The 10,215-nt window shown below is 41.8% G+C and overlaps 1 protein-coding gene across 2 annotated transcripts in view; it reads left to right on the top strand.

Moving 5' to 3' along the window:
• The first annotated feature begins 7,880 nt into the window (after positions 1-7,880).
• ZFPM2 (zinc finger protein, FOG family member 2) overlaps positions 7,881-10,215 on the top strand; it is a 464,182-nt gene continuing 461,847 nt past the window's right edge. The window contains exon 1 of one of the 2 annotated variants that reach the window (XM_058275903.2): positions 7,881-8,421. In XM_058275903.2, coding sequence (XP_058131886.1) covers positions 8,382-8,421 — 40 coding nt within the window. In that variant the 5' untranslated portion in view covers positions 7,881-8,381. The remainder of the gene's footprint in view (positions 8,422-10,215) is intronic. The other variant, XM_004457555.3, reaches the window with a different exon arrangement.

Genomic DNA, 10,215 nt, shown 5'->3' on the forward strand with positions numbered 1-10,215 from the left:
CCAGATATTGAAGACACCATGTGCCCCCAAAAGTGGGCTGTAGGTGGAATTGGAAACAGAAGGACTTGTGCAAAGTCTATATAAAAAGTAAAAGTACCCTTAAGGATGCAGAAGGGCATCAAGCTTCTCAGAACAACACTAGAAGCTAGAATCAACGAAGCACTGTGTTTAAAACTTGGGGGGAAATAATTTCCAGTCTAGAATTCTACATCCTTCCAAACTATCAATCATATGTGGGGGCGAAATGAAGTCATTTGCAGTCTTGCTGAGTCTCAACAACTTTACCTCGTACATACATTTTCTCAGGAAGCTACATGGGAATTTTTTTTTTTAATTGGGAAGGGGATTGTAAAGCATGGGAGAAGAATAAGATATTATGGAAATCTGGAATCTAATACAAGACAAAATCAAGAGAATTCCTAGAATGATGATGAAAAGAAAATTGCAGTCACAGAGAGCAATTAGTCTAGAGTAGAGCAGAAGGAGGGAAGACTCCCAGAAGGACACCTTCAAGGGGGAAATGTAAACTGTTAGCTTATTTGATGTCTTTGAAGGTACTGATGTGATGATGTTATTTGAATGTATTAGATTGGCCAAGGATTTGGTGGTGAAATAGTGATAGTGCACAGAAACCTGAGAAAATGACAAAGAAAGTGGTGATTAACTCCAGGGAATACAAAGAGGTGAATCTAAAGGAAACGTACTCATCATACCCTATATGGATTAACTGTGAGTACAAATATAAATATCAACTTTTGATACAATAAAAATTTGAATACGTGTAAGACTATTAAATCTTCATATTTTAATACTAGAGGATCAATATAGTAAACCAATATCTAAGCTAATAAGCTTTACAAAATTCAGAAAGCAAGTTCTTTAAAAATCTGAGGTAAAAATCAGAAGAATCAGCTAAAAAGAATTGACAATGATTTTACCTTTGGAAACAGGAATTGTCATTGGGGCGTGAAGTGGGATAAGGAACTGCTAGTTTTCATTATGTGTCTTGGAAATCTATTTGACTTTTAAATGTACATACATCTATATGCTTAATTAAAATAAAAATTGTTTTTTAAAAGGAATGTTTATCAGTCATATTGTATAATTTTCATTACAAGATAAGTGTTAACATGATATAATTATTCTTTTGAGCTTCTTTTAGTTGATTCTACTATCAGTATGCCCTGGCATGGTTATTCATAGTTCTGCATCTTCAGTTCACCCTAAATTCTTTTCTAATGCCTTATTGAACATACTTTGGCAAATAAAGACAAAGATAAGTGATTTGATTAATTCTTTACACATAGCACGTGTTCTAAAAAAGTTTAATTTCTTGTTTTGCATTTAAGAATTTATGACAAAAGTTATAGTTTAGAAAATAAAATTCACTACAGAAGTGTAAACATTATTCATGCAAATTATAACAGCATTCATAAAATTTATGGACAAGGTAATCTGTTAGATGGTTATTCAAATGTGGCAAAGTAAAGCTGAACGTAAAATCAAACATCTGGGGCCAGCATCTCCATGATCTGAGGGTTGTGTATATGCATATCAATCGATCATCATGCCCTTGTGGAACTCTGACTTTGAAAATAGTAACTTTTTTCCGAGGACTTATGATTGAAGAAAATGTCCAAAGTCAACAATTGATAACATTCTGACTCATATTATTTTTATTTTACATTCCGAAGAGTGCTTTTAAATAACTTTTCTGGAAAAAAATAGAAAATGTAGTTGAGTTGATACTTCTAAATATTCAAATATTCAGTCCATATACTGAAGTCATAGATAATTAATTTTCACCATAGTTTGGGCTTTTGGCTTGAATGAAATAGGAATCAGTTAGTGCTAATTTAGGCCAAAAACCTAAGAAGGAAAAGTGAGGAGGGCTTTATATTAAGGAGACATCAATAACTCAGTGACCCCCAGAGTAGAAGTGTCTCCACAACCCCTGACAAGGCTGGACAAAACAGGATACCATCTCAGCAGGATGCCTTCTCAGATTCCCATCTTTGCTTCTCTCAGGACATTGGTTTTACTTATTTTTCTTGCTAATGATGAACTTTCTCTGGTACTCTATTCACATGGTGATACCTATGCCATAACTCCTGAAGTTTTGTATTTCCTTCATTCAAGGGATCAGCTAGATAAGGAATGAGATGCTTGTTACTCATTCTAGGTTCCTAAGGGAGGGATTTGATTGGTCTAGCTTTGGTCAGGACTTGCCTTTGTCCACTCTATACGAGTGTGGAGTCCTGCTGTACAAACATGGCTGCCATGTTCTGGACCTGTAACTCTGGGGACGAGGACTGAGAGTGGTAGGAGTCCCCAGATGGACACAAGTTTCTGAACTTACTTTTTCTTTAATTCAGTAATTACATTAGGACCTTCTAGTTAGGGACATAATTCTGAGAAAGACATATGTTTCTTGCTTTATAGTTAGGTGCAACGGGGTTGGGAGGGCACTGGCAAGGATAGGATTTATGGAAGTAAATTACCAAATGTAATACACTGCAACATGTGATATTATGACAGAAATAAAAAGGTGCCATGGAAGTAACTAAGAGGTAGCTCACTCAGATTTAGGGGTTAGTGATGCTTTCTGTTAAAAAATGACATCTAATCTAAGACTACAAAGATGCATAGGGGTTAACCTGGTCAAACAGATTAAGATCAAGTATAATAGAAAAGACCAAAACCCTAACTTTCATGGAGACACATGGATGATGTTGATGGAGCCAAAGCAAAGTAATAATAGAATATTGGTAGTATCTCAGTTTGTGGCACCACCAGATCAGACCTTGAGACAAGGTTTTGTGTGAAGGGAATTTATAGGGAAGTGATGCCAGGAAACAAAGTGAGAAACAAGGGGAAGTCAGATAGAAAAGATAGAAAAGACAGTTAAGAAAAGCCATTATGTTTTGAGCACATCATCAGTTCGGGCAACTGGGGCTCAATCTTACTGGGACCCTCTGGGAAAACCAGTGCAAAGGTTTAGAATTGCCTCCATCCCAGGAGAATAGGGGGCCAGGTCATTTATCCACTGACTCAGCCAGCCTTTTGGGAATTTCCACCAGACTCCAAAACTCCCACATCTCTGGACTGTGCCTGAAACAATTCTGTAAATTCCTATAGTTGTGGGAGAAAGCTCTTAGGCTGAAAAGAAGAGAGGTGTAGGTCCTTGGTGTGGGAAGCTGTCAGAGTCCTGGGAACTCCTTGCAGCTACAAAGCACCAGGTGGCCAAGGAAATACAGATCAAGAACCGAACAGCCTCTGCTACACGCAACCTCTTTTTTTCCCAGGAGTACATTTATATTAGTCAAGATTCTTTTTAATTTCAAGTAATAGAAAAGCAAATCAAGTTGGGTTAGGCAAGGGGAGGAATTTATTGGCTCACATATCTGAAAAGTACTATATAGGTGAATCAAAAAGGCTCAAACTACAACACCAAAAATAAGTCCTCTGTTGGTATCATTCTTAGCATATTCTTCCCACAAGAATGGTGACCAGCATATTCAGGGTACATTCTCCAAGTGTGGGAACCTCAACAGAAAAACAGCACATTTTCCTCAGTGGTTTAATGAAAAAGTTCAAGAATTGACTCATCGGAACAATTTGGGCCATTGAGCCAATCACCGTTGAATGACACATGGAACATTCGGATTAGTCAGGGGCTGGAGAAGGCCACATGTGCATCACATGACCAAACAGGGTTGAGGAAGAATTCTTCAAAAAAATGTCATAGCATAATTAGAAGGGAGAATGGATGCTAGGCAGTCAAAATCAACAGATGTCTACTAAAATTTGGGGGCTACTCCTTTAATATTTCTTTTACACTTGGAGGTGTATTTTGCAATTTACAGACTTAGCAACAAAGAAATATGTTGTTTCTTAAGAAAGTCCATCCTATGATTGTCTTCTATTAGAGTAGTAACTTGACATAAAGGATGACAGCAAAGAGTAAATCTCAAATCATCTAGATTTTGGTTTTCAGCATATCATAAAAATTTACACATAAAGAGCACCATGATTAATAATCCAATATTGGTTCACAAGGTTTTTATTTTGCAGATAATTTTGAAAGTCTGATGAATTCAATAGAACCACTCTTTTGAAAATTACTCTTATATACAAACTTCTTTCAAGAGGTCAGCAGTCTACATGAAGCACAAGTTAAATCTCCTGAAGTAGAATGAATAAATATTCAAAACATTTGGATCCACGGCAAGTAAACAGACATTCCCTTTCATAGTTATAAAGTAGGAATGCCATTTAGATGAATTTGTTGATTTTTTTAAAACTGCTGAAATTATAAAAACTCGCAAATACTAAATACCATTTTCATACTGCATTCTTGTTCAATTCACTTTCACAATCTTAATTCAAGGGAGATAAACTGTATTTAGCTTCTGGTGAAGGTACAAGAGCAAAAATTAAGTCTTTCTGAAGCTTTTGATACCATTTGCTCCCATAATAAAGAAGGCAGCTTGGTGCCTAATAAGATGTGAACTGGGAGGTTGTGTTATCAATTTGTTGATCCCTTGGAGGAAAAAACACATTTTGAAAACAAATCCAACAGTAAGACATACATGAATACAATCCATTTACACTGATAATGCATTCCTATACTAGAATTTTGCCAAATAAAGTAAGAATTTTTGTATAGGAATTTATTCCTTCTACTTTGCCTTCCTTAAATAATATGATGTTCAAGAATTAACTAGAGCTATGTTGGTAGGAAGCATTTATTGATTTCTCTGCCTTTTCTATGAATATATTACAAACAATCATAAATTAAGGAAAATGCTAAAATGCTAAAGTTGTGGGGTTCTCAGAATAATACAGGATGCCCAGTTAAATGTAAATTTCAGAAACTGTCCCAAATATTGCAAGAGACTTACTTGTATTAAAAATTATTCAGTTTTATCTGCAATTCAAATTTAAGTGGGCATCCTGTATTTTAACTTGTTAAATCTAGAGACTCTTAAAATTTTCAAATAGTTATTGTTTTATGCATTTGTTAATAAATACCTGATTTTGCATAATGAGGTAGTTTTGGTACTGACATCTCATTTTATTGTTAGATACGTTTTCTAGCTAAATGATCATTTAAGAATATCTACAATTATATTTTCATTGAAATTGCAATAGAATACTTCGAGCTTATCTCCATAAATATTTCCACTCAAATCTTTTCACTCTGAAAGAAGTTTATGAAGAAAGCTAGACAGAGGCAGATGTTTTTTTTTATTTCAGCTAGATCTCAGCTCAATTCTTTTAGCATTTGAGAAAATGTTGTTGAAAGTCGAATTTTTTTCTGCTTTTAAACTTACACTTAATATGTAATTTACAATGATTTACCTCTGAAAGCAGAAACTTTTTAAACAAACCATGATGTCGATATTAAATTGGTGAGTCTAGAATATGAATAATTCATTTTTAAGTAAATGAGAAATTATTTTGTGCTGTTACTTATACATTTTCACATTTATAGTTAAATAGTAATTTGCTATACACAGGATATTCATTGTGAATTGTGGTTTTCAATATCACAGACACATTTGTTGCTGTGGTTTTGCAATATCATTCCCTGATGCTTTTCTCAATTGTGGTTTTCATAATCATTGTTTGATGGTCATGTAGCTGTGGTTTGGGGCTGCTATTTCCATTTGGACAGAGATAATTGCTTATAGGCTCTTGCTGGGTTTTTTATTTTATAACCTGAGTGGGTTAAACTAGAAAAAGAAAAATTGAACCTTAAATATCATTAACATTCTCATTTAAAATGATGAGAAAACACCAAGTGTAATACTACTCCTTAGTTTAATTCATTCATATGGATTATGATTAATATATGTGTGTATTTACAAATTTATATAAACTAATAACTATTTCTAATAATGTAGTCTGGTTATTTTTATCAGTCTTGCCTTGAATTCCCTGACTCTTGCTTCTTTCTGCTTTTAAACTGAATATATAAAAAGAGAGATAAATAGAAAACTTGTATTTTTAATTCCAATGGGCATTCCTTTTGGGTGATATAGAATGTCAGTTCTGTAAAAAGATCTTTAAAAACTATAGTGCACAATACATCAAAGTCTAAGCACACCAATTTAACCGTAATGAATTGAAAACGAAGGAGGGAAAAGTCTGTAGTTCTCAGTATTCACCAACACAAACACAAATAACCCTTCTTTTCATGGTACTTAAAGGCTTTAATTTGTTGGTTCTTCAGGGTAAGGACTTTGTCATTTAGTGCATTTTCCATTGCAAACAACTGTGTATTCTTACAGCCTTGCATGGTATTAGTACTAATGGTAATGTAATAAAACTCACAACTGGTCTTCAGTGCTGTATTAAGATTCTCTCGGCCATACCTTTCACAAGGCAACTCCTTACACCTTCCAGAATATGTCCTGATGGGGTTATAAATGACACTGATTACAGTGTCTCTGGCACACTGAGCGGCCTGCATTATGCTCAATCAGCCCGGGCTCTGTGCTGACCCCCAGACCCTTTTAGAGGATCGAATTTGGTGGGGCTCACACTAATGCTAGTCAACCAAACAAAGGGGGACGCCAGTTCACATCAGAATGGATGATTTCACATCTTGGGGGGGAAAGTCAACAGTACTTGAGGGGATATGTAAAGGACTGTGGGGTTTCTTAATAAACACTAATTACATAAAGCAGCCAGTTCCCCTGTCACTTGCGTAGGAGCTCCTTCCAGCCCACCCTGGAGAATATTTTTAATACTCCGTGTATATGAAACTATTAGAAAGTAAGCTCACCTCACACAGCTTAACTTGGCCAAAATAATAACTATGCAAATCACCTCAAAATTTGTTCTTCTTTTGACTTGCCATTTCTGACATACTACACATACAATAATTGAATAAGAATGAAACAAAACTTTAGAAGCTAAAGAACCATGAAATAGTTATTGGGTCTTACCTGCTTGGGAAATTATGGCAAGATCAAATCTTTTATTAGTCGTTTGCTGCTTCCCTGTGGCAGAAGAACTAAAAGAATTAAAAGTCTTGGGGGTGGGTGCGACTTCATAACTTCCAGACTTCCTCAGAGTCAGGATTCTTATTAAAACGGTTCATTTCCCATCTAGCACTAATCACCTAGCCAACGGTCCTCCCTTTTACAATTTTTGGTTAAAAAGTATCTGCCTGTCTCCAAACTCGCAGATTTTGCAGTCTAAAATGGAAACGCTAGATGAAGAAAGAGCACTTTCTGGACGCCGCTCAGCACCCCCTCTGTGCGGGCCAAGTGGGGGATGGTCCGTGTCCGCGGTAGTCTCCAGAGAACCTTGAGAGCAAGGAAACGGTCTCCTGAGAGTCTGGGCAGATGAGAGGACTTAACTCGCCCCAAGATACAAAGTTGGCATTTGTGATCAGCTGGCTCTCGCCGAGGACTCTGCCAGTGGCCTAACCTTCCTGCCAAGAAGCTGGAAGGGCGGGGGTGGGAGCCAGGGGAGGGGGCGGCATAACTGGAAGCTCAAAGTTTATGGAGAGACTGAGATTTCTTTGTGCCCTTCTGGACGGGCAAGGCGTGGAGAGGAGAGTAGGGGTTCGTCAGAGGGGGGCTGTTGGAATAAGTTGCCTGGGAAGGGGGAGGGGTGCCCTGGCCGCTGCCCAGCGTTGACGCGGTGACAACTGCAGAAGGTGGCCCCCGTCCAAGCTCTCCCCACGCCTCCCGCTCCCCTCCCCGTCCCTTCCCCCGCCGCCTCCGCGCTCCCCTGCACCCCACCCGACCGAGGCCCGGGCCCTAGTTTGCATCCGGACTGGCTTTGGATGCAGCCAATCCTCCTTTCGCTGATGGAATAGTCTCCCCTCCCCACAGCCCTGGCGCGCCCCTCCTTCGCGCGCCTCGCCACCTCCCGCGGCAGAGAGGGAGCTGCGCGGCCCGGAGCGGCGGCGGCGGCGGCGCCGGAGCATCTGCCCCGCACGCCGGGAGAGGGGAAAGCGAGCGCGCTCCTCCTCCCGCGCCCTCCGCCCCCTCTCTCCCCCTCGCCCCGCTGCTCGCTTTCCCTTCCCTCCCTCCTTCTCTTCCTTCTTTTCCTGCTTTTCCCCCTCTTTTCCCTTCTCCCTCTCCCCGTCCGTCCGTTCGCTGCGAGATTCCCATTCTCTCCCCCACCTCTCCCCCTCCCCTCCTGACTGTCACACTCTCTGCCCCCCTCTCGCTTCCTCTCATTTGCCTGCTCATCTCCAAACGTGGATCCGCGGCTCCCGGAGGAGCCCAGCGCCCGGATCCCGCGCGACCGGAGCACCTGGAGCCCGGCCGGCGGCGGCGCGAGCGGCGCGAGCCGAGGGAGCGGCAGCCGGGGCCGCGGGCACCGCGGGGGCCCCAGGGGCGGCGGCCGCCGCCGAGATGTCCCGGCGAAAGCAGAGCAAACCCCGGCAGATCAAACGTAAGTTTGCGCGGGGGCCGGGAGTTGGGGGGATTATTTCTAGGGAGGGGGGCGCGCGGGCGGGCTGGGGGTGGGGGTGGGGGTATTCGGGGATATTCGCTCCAGGTCCCGGGCGATTTGTCAAACTTTGCCTGAGCAGCCGGAGGGACAACTGGAGTCAGAGACAGACGGCCCGCCAGCCCGAGCGCCGGGGCGGACCGGCTGCGAGGAGCCCACTCTTGCTTGCTTCAGCCTTGGCGCTTTCGGGTTTCTGCTAATTCCGGCCGGTGCAAGCTGGCAGTTACCGCTGCTGATCGCCGGGTCTGAGGGAGCAGCCCCGCTCCTTCAGACGCTTCTTAATGATTATTGTTGTCATTGTTGTTGTCGTGATTGGCTTCGAGCTACTCTTGGGAACCACTTTCCGTGAGAACTTAGTTCTCAGAAAAGCAGGTCGACACCTCGGGGCGTGGGCGGCAACTGCCCCAGGCGGTGGAAAACCCGGGTCTGGGTCTCGATCCGGGCGGTGCCAGAGCCACGCCACAACCCGAAGCGAAACAAAAAGTAGGTGTAAAAGTTCGCGCCTCCGCAGCGGGCGGCCGTGCGCCTCCGTCCTGCAGACGCGGGGCCGGCTTCGGGCCGCTCGCTCCGGGGGTCCGCGCCCGTGCGCTCGCGCCGCGGGGAGCCGGCCGAGCCGGGGTTCCTCCGGCGCCTGGACCCTGGACGCGCGCGGAGAGCGCGCCGGGAGGGGCCGCCCCGAGGCGTCCCGGCGCGGAAGCCGGGAGTTCAAGACCGTCGGCGAGCGCAGAGCGCGTGGCCCGAGCCGCGCAGCCCCTCCGGGCCCGCGTGGTGCTCAGAGGACTCTGCGGGGCGAGAGGCACCTGTCCGAAACAACACACTCTTACAGCTCAACTCGGTCAACTTTTTGGCGGCCTGAGGAAAATTTCTTCACTAGTGGTGTTTGGTTTTTTTGTTTTTTTTTTTTTTTTGGCCTGAGACTTGTTTTCAACGCTTTGGCCGAAAAGAAGAGAAAGACTTCTTAGTTTGTTTATTTATTTATTTATTTTGCCAGCCGCGTGGTGCGTCCGTTCCTTCGTGCTATTTCGAGGCTGGCAACTAGTTTAAAACTAATTATCCTGTAATTTCACTGAAAGGCTTTAGTAATATCTGCCCCCTTTCTCCCGTTTGATTATTAACCACCCTCACTCATCCCCAAATATTGAATATTCTATTTGGTGTAGGTTAAAATAAATCTTAGAATCAACTTATCCAACGTGAAATGGGGGTCAGGTTCTCAACAGATTGCTACAGTTAAGTCTTAGGTCTTTGTGTATGTGTACAATCCCTGCCGCTTAGGACTGACTTTCTAGCTTTTCTTTAGTGGATTTCTTCTTTTATGCCCTTGTTCAGTTTCCAGGATAGGCAACTTGAATTAAAGCAAGGTCTGGACTTCACTTTTGGCTCAGAGCACTCCTAATCAAGTGGGGTATATTCTTTGAAGACTTTCACTTTGCGATTGTTCATGGTTTTAACTAATTGCCTTCTAGTTTTTAGTACTTAATCGAGCGGATGCCTCTGTTTAAATGTTGCATTTTTTTTAGTACAAAACTTGCTTATTAAAAGATATGCTTATAAACCTTATTAGTTGGGAATGCTTTTTAGTGCATGACTGGCATGTAGATTGTTAATAAATAATTAATATTAATTGATTGTGTGGCACAAAGACCATCTGATTCTACTTTGGAATACTTTGTTATCGTCTCAATTAACTGCATTAAAAATTTTTTTTCTTTCCTTCTATGTCCACCTCATATAATT

The sequence above is a fragment of the Dasypus novemcinctus genome, chromosome 14 (assembly GCF_030445035.2).
Source record: "Dasypus novemcinctus isolate mDasNov1 chromosome 14, mDasNov1.1.hap2, whole genome shotgun sequence".
In the NCBI taxonomy this organism is placed as follows: domain Eukaryota; kingdom Metazoa; phylum Chordata; class Mammalia; order Cingulata; family Dasypodidae; genus Dasypus; species Dasypus novemcinctus.